The sequence below is a fragment of the Salminus brasiliensis genome, chromosome 19 (genome assembly GCF_030463535.1).
Source record: "Salminus brasiliensis chromosome 19, fSalBra1.hap2, whole genome shotgun sequence".
Taxonomy (NCBI): domain Eukaryota; kingdom Metazoa; phylum Chordata; class Actinopteri; order Characiformes; family Bryconidae; genus Salminus; species Salminus brasiliensis.
In genome coordinates this window covers 26,563,083-26,576,989 of record NC_132896.1, presented here as the reverse complement: position 1 = coordinate 26,576,989, position 13,907 = coordinate 26,563,083, and the positions used below count along the sequence as shown (strand labels likewise).

At 39.6% G+C, this 13,907-nt stretch overlaps 1 protein-coding gene across 1 annotated transcript; it reads left to right on the top strand.

The window, feature by feature from the left end:
• The first annotated feature begins 366 nt into the window (after positions 1-366).
• On the top strand, positions 367-5,202 carry LOC140540959 (regulator of cell cycle RGCC). The gene is made up of 5 exons (XM_072663435.1): positions 367-450; positions 995-1,162; positions 2,065-2,145; positions 2,838-2,900; positions 4,527-5,202. The coding sequence occupies exons 1-5, from the start codon at positions 429-431 to the stop codon at positions 4,532-4,534; spliced, it is 342 nt and encodes a 113-aa protein (XP_072519536.1). The 5' UTR covers positions 367-428; the 3' UTR covers positions 4,535-5,202.
• The last annotated feature ends 8,705 nt before the right edge of the window (positions 5,203-13,907 follow it).

The window sequence follows — 13,907 nt, the reverse complement described above, 5'->3', positions numbered from 1 at the left end:
ATACAATATCTTGTCAGAAGGAAACTATTTTTTCCAGAGCGTCTTTTACCTCAAGGAAACTTTAACTAACACGGCCGCAAGCCACCCGCTCTCCTTTCCAGCAGAAGCCCTGTGCACACCTGGATTCCGGCAAGCCCCGCCTCCTGCACGACGATTGGCTGAGAATTTGTACTCACAAACACACCGCCGATTTTAGCCAATCCCCGAGCAAAAGACGGGACTTCTAACCAATCCTAGCACACGGGGCAAGGACTTGTCCGAATACGGGTGTGAGAGGAAAGTTGAAAGCCTGTGAGCTGATTGGTTGGGCTGAAGTTCCGTTACACGAGGAGAAATAGCGCAGAGCTTTATAACTCACACACCTAAACCGGAGCTCTCACACTTCAAAGAGGCAGTTTCTGAAACGACGAGCGTCCAAACCTAAAAAGATGTCGACCACCAACTTCCCAGGTTAGTTGTATTTTTTTATGGCCGAGAAACCACAGCCACTAGACTACTAAAGCTAGTTACATTAACAGAAAAGGAGTTTGTGAGAAAATAAATTGTGCTAAATTGTGGCGACAGGTTTCACGTCAGGTAGCTATCCTAGCTAGGGTATATCTGAAAATGGCGGTTTGAAGGAGAGGTATAACAGCTTCAATGTAAATATAGATATCTAATACTGTTACATTAACTACATTGTACATGTTACATTGTATTTCTATTATAATATGTAATGTGTGAACAGGTTGGTAGGTAGTTTACAGAATAATAAACTAGCTTGTTGCTGCTCTGCAATGGTCATTTTACAGAGTCTCTTATTCAATAAACTCCAAACCTGCTCTCTTAACATCTGTAGAGTTCATTAGTAACAGTCTGGACAGATGCTGCAGCTGAAGCCTGTGAGAGTTAGCTAGAGTTAATTCCACACTTGGGATTTAGTTAGGCAGTGCTAGCTGTGTGGTGTGTTATCAGGCTTAGCTAAACGTGTGTCCATCGTGCTGAACTCCTCCAGAGCTGGAGATGGAGCTCGGAGAGCTTCTTCAGGAGTTCGACACTGTGGCTGAGGAGCTCGCCGCCCCGTCAGTCAAAGCTCCGCGCGCCTACGAGCATCTCCTCAGCCAGGCTAAACGGCGCTTCAACGACGGAGTGAACGACAGCGGCATTGAAGACGCAGACGACGGTGAGGTTTTCCCGTCACCATCACAGGCCAATATCAACCACATACCAGGCTAGGAACTGCAACTGTAAACCGTGGGCATCTGTTACAGTAAAAATGCTACACTTGATTTGAGGAAAGGTCTTAAAGTTCTGCTGGATCTGTAAATATTTGTAGGCCATCACTTTAGCAAAATGACTCTCATCATAGAAAATGAAAAGCATATTTTAGTATTATTTATTTATTTATTTATTTATTTATTTATTTATTCATTCAAATATACCATCTACTCCCTGGTCCAGTATGATATCAAGTCCATTCCAAGTTTGTTTTTCAGCCAGGACGGCCTTCTGCTTGAGGAACAGTACAGGGCAGTCTATCAGAACAGGGGTCACATACACAGATCAGTCCTAAAAGCATTAAAAACAAACTGCCTCGGGGGCTTTGTACCACTGTAGCCAACACTTGACATTGAGCCTGGTGACTTTAACTTGTGTGCGGCTGCTCCACAGCGCATCCCGTTCTATTGGCAGTGATTTTCCAGGGAAATTATATAAGCTGTGTGTGCAGTTAAACACCCTTAAACAGCCTATGACTCGCCGGCTGCCCGAAAGTGTTATTACACACCGCTACTACCAAAGAATAGCCCCACCAGTTTGTACAGAAGTCCCTTAGTGTGTAATAAACCTTTCTGCGTTAAAGGGTTAATGGGGCTGAATTAGAAGGGGGGTCTGAATACTTTTGGACATAAACGCTGTACAAATGATTTCAAAGCAACCTAGGCATATGGTTTATGTGGTAATACAGCTTGTTGTTTTATTCTCAATAAATACATTGAACGAAAGACTGCAAAGCAAATAGAGTAAATAAAAACTGATCTTATTTCTAGGTAGTGTAGCTTAACATATCCTTTGTTTGTTTCTCAGGTAGCGAATCATCCCGGGGAAACAGCTTAAGTGCTAGCGTGGAGGAGCTGAGCACAGCAGGCATGACAACTGCACGGAAAGGTATTACCATTACATTTCGATGGTCGCCATCACAAACCTGCCGATATTGGTGTGTATGTGTGTCTCTGTGTTACTGTATTTGTTTGTGTGTCTGGGAAGGGGCAGGTCTTTATACTGTCTGACCTATAGTCAATCGTATTTTCTTGTACTGTGTCATGGCTGTCCGTCTTTAGTTGTGGTAAACCTTTTAACTTTAGCATCTAGATGCTTACAGTAAGGGGTGTGAAAGGTTAAATGTATCGAAACGGTTGTCACTGAAGGGTCTGAATCACATCTTGTGACGGCAGCAGAGAGACGAGAATAAGACTCTGAACTGTTCCACTTTAAACGGTAGATATTCTTAGCTGCAGCGAGTAACTGATCTGTTTCAGGCTAACTGAGCTAATCTCTTTGATAGACACTGCGTTTTATGGGATGTTTACAATAAGATTTGCAAGCCAGGTTCAAAGCCAGTGGAACAGGCGGCTGCAAGTGTGCGTCCTCTGGGAGAGATGTGGGATTTGATTTCTGTTTTTTTTCCCCAATCCCCTTACGTAATTCTGGCTGTCACATCGCATTTTCTATACAGTAGAATATTCCACAGGAAATGCCTCTGCACTTAGCAGCATTTCCCCACATTCCAGAGCATTCCAGCATATTCACCCCCCCCCCCCCCCCCCTCTCTCTCTCTCTCTCTCTCCCTCTCCCTGCAGCCAAACTCGGGGACACCACAGACCTACAAAGCTTCATTGAGAACCTGGACAAAGAGCTTGCAGGTAAGACAACAGGCTGACCTTGAATGCAAATGTCCGCAGTAAGGGCCTGAATTCTGTAGGGAGACCACTTGTTTATAGCTGCAGAGACCTTTAGTAGTATTTGTTCAAAACACATGATATGATATGAGTCCGTGTAAAAAGATTTTATTTATTTAAGTCATTTTGGAGCATTTCTGTTGGTCCATTCATCATGGAATACAATACAAATACAATACAAAGAAAATCCAAAAATTGATTGAATATGATATGACGGTGTCGATATAACAAAAATGAGCAGGGTCTGAATATGTGCCTTATGTTCATATGTTATATGTATGGCATTAATATGTGTACATACATGCACAGTGTGTGCATAACAGTGCACATACACTAAAAAAAATAAAGGTGTCTAAAGAAGGTCCTTTACCAATTTAAAGGTTCTCCACACTCTATGGCATCACCTCAGGATCCCCTTAAAGCACATTTCATTTTTGAGAATGTATCTGATAACATTTGATACCATTTTATTTAATCGTTAAATTTTTGTTCAAAAGAATCAAGAAACAATGCCCTGATTACATACTAAATCGATTGCTTTAGTTCAGCTTCACAAAAACAGATTGTGAGAGTGATTTGAATGTCTGATTGAGTGCATAACATAAGCCCCTCCCCTTCCTGCCTTAGTTTTGGTCGCTGGCAGTAGTTTCCACAAAAGATAATGAGACGCTTTGATAAAATTAGGTTTCTTGATACATATTGTAACTTAATATAATTGCCTGCACTAGTTGCACTTATTTTATTATGTCATTTTTTAGGTCTCTATTTTCCTACATACGTATGTGATAGTGGGTGATATTATCACAATATTCAGAGATTTAGATGATTTCATTGTATTTCAGGATCCACAAGTTTTATCACAATATTTTCACACACAAAGGAAGCAAATGAATTATTCATGCCAGATCAACAAAAAAATCTGTTAAATTATAGAAATGTAATCTAATTTAACAGAATTAATGGTGTTCCTTGTAACAAAATAAACAGTTGGTCTGTGTTCTGTACTGACGGTATTCACAGTATGCTCAGAAAAGCATCTTTTTATCACAGTAGCGATACAGTATTGCCCAGCTCTTCTGTTGCCTGTGGGACAATTTTGAATATTTTAAAAGGGAGATTTCTGTATTGACTAAGAATTTGATTTACATTGCCTCACATTACTGCTTGATCATATGGTACCCATATACTGCCAGGGTAAAAATGTTACTATTTGCATTAAATGACATATGACATCCATGTGGTGGTCATATATTCTCAGGGAGAACAAATAGTGGTGTTTTTATTAGGACAAGTGCAGTCCATGATAAACAATCTTGTGTGACATCACGCCTGACAGATACAAGTGAAATATCCTTTCAAGAGCGATAATGGACGCACCACTAAATTACCCCAGTGGACCCCCCTATCAACAAAAGGCCATTGGTTTTACAAGGCCTGCTCACAGCATCCCATACTATCAGTGGGTTGTAGGGATAAGTGCAGCTCATGAATCATAACTCCCCAGACATCTGTGTGCGGGTCGAGCATGCTAATCCGTGCTGCCTTGCTCCCCTGTCGTTCTGAGCTGTCACAACTTTATCTTCCTGACAGAGATGTGAGCAGACAGGACTCACGTGACTGCAGGACAGGAGCCAAGACGACCGGCATGCACACGAACACAAAATGAGAGCCGAAGGAACTTGCTGAGATTTGGCATCGACGAGATCCTCAAACAAGCTAAGCTTCTGCTTCTGTCGGGCAGGGGGTTGGTTAGAAGGAAAGGTTCACCTAAAATACTAACATGGAAAGCAGTAAATAAGAGCTTGAGTGGATTAGCATAAGGGATGCGCTGATATGGACTTTCCGGGTCAATAATGATAACTTATAACTAGAACCTTGTTGTAAAATACAGCAGATGTTGAAGTTCATGTCATCAAGTTGACATTCTCCCAAAGTTTCATACCCTTTATCAGAGCCTTTCTTAATCTCTGTCATTACTTTTACCCTTTTGAACAGTACTCTTTCAAGGTCTCCCAAACTATGACCCTGTTTTAACCCACTCAGCATTGATTCTAACTTAAAAACAATATGCAAGAGTCTTAACTTTATTTTTAGAGGGTTGCAATGTGTAATTCTTGCCTGTGGCAGCTATATATTTTTTACTTTTTCTGTACAGAGCTGTTTCCATGTTTCAGATATTTACTTACTATGTACATACTATCTGTGGTTTTACTGATGCAGACTTTGTAAAGAATAAAAACAATGAAGATTTTGTAGCAGAACAAAACGTGCTGTCGAGTTCTTTCTTGAATGAGCAGAAAATGTGTATTTTCACTTGTTTTCTTGTGTATTTGTACAGTTTTTCTTAAATTTCAGATTTTTTCTTTCATATTGTGTTGTTTTTCAGTCTTTAGGCAGAACCAGCTGTGAATAAACAAGGAAACTGTGGTTCATCGTCTGTGTAGACAGGAAATGCGTCAGCTGCACTGTCGTTGAAACAAAGCCACAATAGCGTTTTTTCCGGAGTGTATCTTACAGTATGGAATGAAAGGGTGTGTCTTAAAAACCAAAAGAAAAAGCTTTCATCAAGATCCCATGTACTGCATGCGGTGGGTCTTGTAAAACGTAAAGGGGAATTCCAAATTTATGAACAAGCCAGTCATTGAGAAAGCTGTAAAGTGTAGTTGTTCACAGCAATGATGAAAGAAACCAGAAGTCTGAAACGTGTACTTCTGAAAAGTTTTTTCACAAAACGGTTACAAATAAATTGCCCTAAACACTGTTTCAAATTAGATAGTTATGTAAAAGGCCACAGCAATAAAACCTAAAGCATATTTTGTAGATCCTGCTCATGCCACCAAAGCAGCTCTGACCTGTGGAGGTGTGGACTCCACAAGACAAGGGCAGCATTAATGTTTCCAGCAATTTTGTGCTATAGCAGGGCTAGGCAATGCCCCATATTTGCAGCAGTGAGCCTTGGGAGCACAGCCCTCAGTGCTTTGGTGGTTGTTCTTCTTTTGGCCACTTTTGGTAGGCACTGACCACTGCAAACACCCCACAACACCATTCTGAAGACATTTTTCCTGGTTTCAAAAAAGGTGTACGTATTTGTCACTGTACTATGCACAGCAAAATGTGTCTTCTGCATTTTACCCATCTTTGGTAGCAAACACAAACACACCTACAGCGCCCGGGGAGCAGAGAGGGTAAAGGGCCAACAGTGGCAGCTTGCCAAGCCTGGGTATCAAACCCACAACCCTCTCACCAGGAGCCTGGAACTCTAACCACTGAGCCACCACTGCCCCTTTCAACACATCTACTTAAAGAACTGACCCTTCCCCTGTTGTCTAATATTGTAAATATTGTCTGATATTGTAAAGTTTTACCATCATTAACATTAACATTACAAGAACTGAAATATATAGGTACACTCGTGGTTCTGCTTTTTTATAATACATTTTACTATATTTATATCATATAAACAAAAGTTACAAACAATTGTGTTGCAGATCACTACCACTGTAAAACTATCCAATCATTAAGTTTCCTAACAATTAACCTCTTTCCTCTTTAACACTGACTCTAACTCTAACCCTGGTCTTCATTAATTCACCTTCTTATCCACTTCTTACTGCTCAGGGTCGCAGTGGTTCCAGAGTCTACTCATAATTATTGGGCGCAAGGCAGAAGCACACCCTGGACAGGTCGCCAGTCCATCACAGTGTACCACACACTCTTAAAAATAAATGGCTCCATATCAAGCCATAGAGAAACCCCTTTATGGGAATGTTTGAGTGTGTAGAACCTTTAAATTGGTAAAAAAAAAAAATATATACTCCTCCTGGCCTTAAAGCCCCTTATATAACCCCACTTCTCAGTCCAACTCCATATCAAACAAACCTCCTCCTCCCTTTCTTCCATTATTCACCACACCAACAGGGTGGGTGGAGTAGGGGTGTTGGGCTTGATGCACATGCTACAAGACAGCCGACCCAGACTCAAAGCCAAAAATACTCTAGGTCCATCCTCCTGTTCCATCTCAGGGCGTGGTCTGCACTAGCAAAATAAATAATATAAATAAATCAATAAAATAAAACCTTGTGATCCCTCATAGAAGTCTTTTTAGCACCCTTGTTGTGTAGGCCGATTTAGCATTGCTAATTTACCTATCGTGTGTTTTTGGAAGGTAGAAGGAAACAGGGACACAGGGAGAACACACCAAATTGAATTGAAGTTTTATTATACTGTTATTCCTTTTAGGAAGTATCATTCAATAACTACTATGGAGGTGACATGTAAATGATAGAGTAGTAGTTATGAGCTCTAAAGCTAAAGTGTAGAAACACACTGACTAACTTTACTACAAAGTCTCATTACAAAACTAGTCCATTTTTAGTCATTCTGTTTTCAGCAGTCGGCTCTTGCACCCTATGGTACGCGTCAGATGTTTAGTATTGCATAATAGTCAGCCAGCAATGACAAATTCTTCTCATGGTCTCCGTGGAAACTGGGCAGTAGTGGTCACCAAAAAAAGAGTAAGCTTTAACAGGCTGGTATGTGTGGCGTTCAGACACAAGATCCCTTGAGATTTAGAGAAGGAAGCAGAGTTACATCACCGCTTATGATCCCTGCAGTGATTTATTTGAAGAACTTACGGCATGTGATCATTGTATCATCCATAGACAAGGCTATATTTAAAACCCCTGGAGAAGACAAAAAGACTTAAAAAATTCATGGATAAGCATTTTTGAAGACAGAAGTCCACGCCAAACCCTGAGCAGATATAACGCCTGACTCAGATATGCAAATGAGCTCCCTTTTTTTTAGGCTAACAAATCAGGCAAACGACATCTGATGCATCTCCCTTGATGCGTTTAGTGGGCAAGCTGAAAAATATGGGTTTATACATAACATCATGTATCAGCACAGTCGTACAGCGTTCAGAGAACACTGAGCTGATGCTGTGGGGTCATTCATTAGTTTAATTCATGTTCTGGGTGTTCTCTCCAGCAGATCTCCTTGGGGGCTCGTGGTACTTGTCTCTGGTCTAAACAGGACTCTATGTACTACAAAAGCACTGAAATGGAGACTAGTGATCCCAGCAGCAGCTGTTTTGGACTGTCTCCATTTCTCCGCCCTAGGTGATCGGGGACTGCCCCCTAAGGCCAAATCAGTCAATGAGGGGAGGTGGGGTGGGATCGCACAGGATGCTTCAGCTGGGAAGTCCAACTGTTTCAGAGAAAGCAAAACTGCCCCCACAAGGAAACTGACCAGTGCTTGTCAGCGGAATTAACACCATAAAAAAAGACAACTGAAACCACATAGTTCCTAATTTGCGTCTGGATTCCTATGTAACAGCTTTTGCTCACATGACCTCGTAGCTCACAACAAACTGCTCATCACAAGTTTGCCTTTTTTTAAACTAATGTTTGAGTTTCATTGTAATTTTTTTTAATCTTTATTTTTATTCTTAAGCGTGTTTTGAAACAGATATTCAGATGTTTTGTATAAAGATTTTGACCAAATAATGATTTTACAGTTTTAAAAATGTTGAGAAACCGACAGAGATGGCATGATTGCACTCTTTTTTTTACTGTTACTGATAGTGACATTAAAAAATGTGCTGATACTGACACCGCTAATAGTTTAACAACTCCTAAGCTTTAAAATGAGTTGTTTTTAGTTGAAGCCCATCACTTTATAGTGACATATTATCCCCTTTTTCTGCAAATTCTGCAAAGTTCCCTGGGGTCTTAATGAAATGTCTTTGACATGCAAATGATAATGAGCCACTGCCCACCTCATCTCCCACCCCTACCCTTAGTCTTCCTCTCTGGCTACTCACATTTAAAGACATGTATTATGATTTGCCTGTTTGCACTGGCTAGCTAATGTTTAATTCACCTTGAGTTCACATCTCTCTCCCTCTTTCTTAATCTAACACTTGCTTGCCTGCATTCAAATTGTTTGGTGGTAATGGCCCAAAAAAGCCTACTAAAGGCATCCCAAATTTGACCAGCGACTGCCTTTTAAAATTCTGCCTTCGCAAAGGTAGTGGGTGGAGCTACTTAGATTAGGAGGGTGGTATCCCATATGGGAAAAATTGTTTTACCAAATATATTTAGATTACATTTATTTAAATTTACATCAAAAAAGTTGTTTTTATTAAAGTTGTATTTATCAAATGATCCAAAGGCATCTTTTACTGTGTGCCTGTATCTATGAAATGTACCTATGATCTTTTTGCCATGTTAATATGCTTATAATATGCTAATACTTAACTTTACAATATACCACATATCTGTGTTTAATATTTTCCCATATATTTAAGTAAATATGGTATAGAAAATAGTATAGAAAATGTGATGTTAGAAATATATTTTAAATGTGTTAAAATACATGTCTGTATATAAAATTTCTATACAGAATAATTCTAATGGAGAAGCTTGTGATGTAGAAAGCTGAGCCAAGTCTGAATGGTGTGTTGAATGCTCTTCTCTTCTAGGCAGCCCACCATAAAATGCCCAGATTGTCTTATGTTACAGTTTATGGGTTGATAGGTACTCCAAATAAATGTGTACAAGCACTGAAAAGCTGACGCTACCTGGTTTGTGTCTGTGCCTGATTTGCACGGTGCATGTGCACTGTTGTCTATGTCTATTGTTTCACACGTCTTTTTTTCTTTTTTTTTAGTTGCATATTAGCATAGTGAGACACATTTACTCAGATTCTCTCACATCTTCCAAAATGGTGAACATGCAACCAGACATATCACTGCAAAGCACTTAGTTCTAAGTTCCTTTCTGTTGATGAATGAGTGCAAACGTGTTTGATTTAGAGAACAGGGAGACAAAAGTGCTATACACACACACAAACACACACACACACACACACACACACACACACACACACACACACACACAAATCTACTCATGAGGGCATGTCTAAAATTTCCCCAGCTCATACAAACAGAGAATACACAAAGCAGAGCGTCTCAGGTAGCTAAGCATGCCAATAAACAGTAGGAACGGGAACAAAACACACTCTTCTGGGGAACAAGATTTCGTTAGAAATCTGCTACTGCAATAAAGTGCCTGCCAACACAGAGCGTGATATGTGATGAAAACAGCAAAATATGGGGGTATGTTATCATTGCGTAATGCCACAGAAGACTAATTTTTGGCTCCCTAAAATATATAACCATTTTTTTAAAACAACAATGGTTCTCTGGAGATCCATACTTGCACATCTGCAAGCTTAAAGAACCATCACATGGACATTCTCTACCAATGAAGGAATTTTCCTAGAACCATACATACATGCCAGGTTGTCTATATATGCAGTATATATCTGTTGCCTACTGAAAAAGCCTTAAAGAACCCTCTTTTTAAATCAGTATGTGAATATTCTTCAGTCATAAACATTTTTCACAGAATTTACTTCTAAGTGTATTCTTATTTATCCCTTTTTGTACCAGCTAGCTAACATTTACTTCATCTTGAGTTCAACGCTCCCTCACTGGCTTGTTCATTATCCTATTGTTGACATACTGACATATTGACATACTCTCTCTCTAAATACAAGCCATGTTGTCTATAGTATATAGTATAGTATTATATTGTATATTGTTGCATCAAACCAAAGTGGTTCTTTGGTTTGCAAAATACAACACACTGCAAACTGAAAAAAAAGAAAAATGCTAATTTGTGGTAAAAAAAAACAAAACAAACAACAACAGCCAGTTGTTCCTACCTGTTTCATTGAAAGTATATGCATCATTTATATGCAAGTAGATGGTCTGCTATCATGCAATGTGTGTATTCGGTCACAGGCCTCTTCTGTGACCACTCTGTGTGCATGACAGATGCACTAAGCGTAGGAGCATATTTAGGACGAGTGGTTGTCACTTTCACCATAAATAGACCACTGCTGCTCTGAGCGAGACCATAGTCATTCATATGAAAATACAAAGCCTGCTCTTCTTTTCTCCTTTTGAATTGCAGATAGACTCTCAGGCACTACGTTTCTTTATGTAAACTGCATGTACAATAAGTCAAAACAGGTGCTATGGGGCACATTTCAATTGATTGCTTAATTAAGATGTAACCACAAAAAATGGTTTGTTTACAGCATTGTGCATCTCTGGAAGGGATAATAAAACAGGGACTGTAGGCCTACAGGCGGTACGCTACTTTCAGGAATAAATAAGGAGGATGAATATTCAATGGGTCTGTAATTTTTTCATTCTTTGGTCTGTCATCAGTTTAACAGAGACGTTTTGCAACACATTATGAGCAGTAACAATATATCCGCCTACAGAACAGCTCCAGAAATGATTCCTGCAAATATCCACACTGATTTATAGCTAGGCAACAAACATCTGATGCAGGCGATGTAAAGGGTACAACATTTTACCTCCCATACTATTCACAGTACGTGAGTTTGCGATTTGACTTTGGTTGAGGTGAAAACTGCTCAGATGTCGTTTAACAAGCCGTATTTACAACCCTGTTATTTTGCTTTAGAATAAAACACACTGATTTCTCTTTTATGGAGGACTTGTGGAAAACAACCGCTGGTTCACAAACCACAAAGGCTTGGCTGTACACCATAGCATGGTTTTAACACTGTATCAGAAACACTGTGAAGATGGGAAAGCATAAGGATCTGAGTAGCTTTGACAAGGGCTAAAGTGTAATGGCCTGCCGAAGTGGCTTGTCTTTTGGGATCTTGCCGGAATGCAGTGGTTAGAACCTTCCAAAAGTGGTTCAAGGAAGGACAGCCAATGAATCAGCGACAGGTCACAGGTGCCCGAAGCTCATTAATGTGATCCATGGAGGTCCCACCTCCCAACTTACAGGACTTACTAGATCTACTGCTAATGTCTTGGAGCCAGATACCACAGGATGACTTTAGAGGTTGAGTGGAGTCCATACCTTGGGTCAGACCTGTTTTGGTGGCAAAGGGGACACACACACAACATAAAGCAGGTGGTTTTAAAGTCATGGCTGCTTTGGATTTGCACTGTGATTGTGATATGCAGTTCAACATACAAAAACACCTTGATGTACCAAGCCTGCTTTATTTTGATCCACATAATCTAAGCATGCCTGATTCATCTTAATAAAGGACTGATTGGCCAAACCAGATGTTAAGATTGGTACAGGTAATTCTGGGCTTTCCTATTGAATCATTATTTTTAGTAATGAATACATATATATTTATTATATACTATTTGTTATTGTAAAATCAGACATTTGTATGTTTATAGTTCATGTAAACTTTGCAAATATTGTATGTAAATATTATATCATGTCTTATATGAAGGATTAATAAAGCATAACAACAACCATAACCATAATCACAGCCATTTATGAAATGACAAACCACCTTCTAATTAGATTTTTGCTCTAACATGTTTCATAGCAACAAAACTGAAGCACCCTAAAGCAGCTAATTTTAGCGCAGTCCAACTGGACCCTCAACCAGTCCACACATTTTCCTGTGTTTGCTCTAACTAAACCTGAGCCAGGCCCTAAAGGCTGTAGAGCATTTATTACCTGGCTCAGGTGGGTCAGGAACTGGGACACAAGAGAAATGTGGAAAAGCTGGTGGTCCCTAAGGACAGGGATAAGAACCACTGCATCTGAACAAATGGCTAATGAACAAATGGGTAAAATGAGCTATGGATAAAAGCATTTCCCACTACAGTACAGATCGAACTGTCTCCAGAAAGCAGTATTAAACACAAGGAACAGGGTAGTATGGATATGAGGTTGGACCCGGTGCAAGTTGTATAATGGCTCTTTAATTTCATTCATTTCTGACTCTTGATGTAAAACTGGTTAATGGTCCTGTACCTTTTCATGCCTGCACACCCTTGACAGGAGGGAAAAGTGGATATTTCATGGCTGTAAATGGTTCACTATTTAACTGGCACTGATTCAAACACAGTCTGACTGACCTTTGCTGTTTATCGACAGAATATTAACTAACACACAGTCGGGCGTTTTCCTTTTTATTCCACACAAGAAGTGAATGAGTTTTTATATGTAATGTTGATAATAGTTAAAAGTGGTCAATCCGAAACACTATTTTTTCCTTGGGGACCATTTGGCCTAACGATGTCCCTCAAAACTGTCAACTATCATCAGTAAACATTATCATTTAATGCTTCATGCTTCCAGTAAGATCACTTTTAGAGGCATTAATCTCTTCAGATGTCTGATTCCGATCACCACCCCTGTGAACAATTCTGACTCATTACATTTCCCTAGAACAGCACACATGACAACACTCTGGATGACTTTATTTACATCCTAACCATTTAATCATGCAACAACTCTCTGTAGAATTCCCCTTCAGCTTTAGTTGCCATGAATGTAATGGAATTGACACAGACGCATGCATTCTTCATGAACGTTTCACACCTGGCATTCATTTTCTTTTAGATGGTCTTAAATAAAAATAATTAAAACTAACTAAAATAAAAACATAAAATAACTTACAAGGTCAGTCAGACTTAATCCAATCCATATCTGATCCAGTGGATCGGGGATCAGGGGCCGATTCAGATAGATTTGAATGGATTGGGTATTGGCTATTTTAATCCCAGTGTAGTTCTGGGTCTTTATATATATACATACATATATATACATAATATAATAATATGATATAAAACTTTATAAACTATTGCAGATACGCTCTGTGTTACCAGTGTGAGAACCACTTGCCTTTCTTTGTTTTTAAACCACCAATGAACCAGGAGGAGGCTAATGCTAATGCTAATACACACACGCTATAGAGGGTATCTATGTGATGTCACCAGTGGTGGGAGTAGCTGTGCCATGCAAACTGAGTGTCAAAAAGACAGACTGAGTGGCAGTGTTAGAATTCACTGTGAATGCCACTAACAAAAAAAAAAAACAGGAAAGAGCTGGTGTGCGAATGACTGTACAAACAGATTCAGCAGGACTACAGAGAGATCCTTTT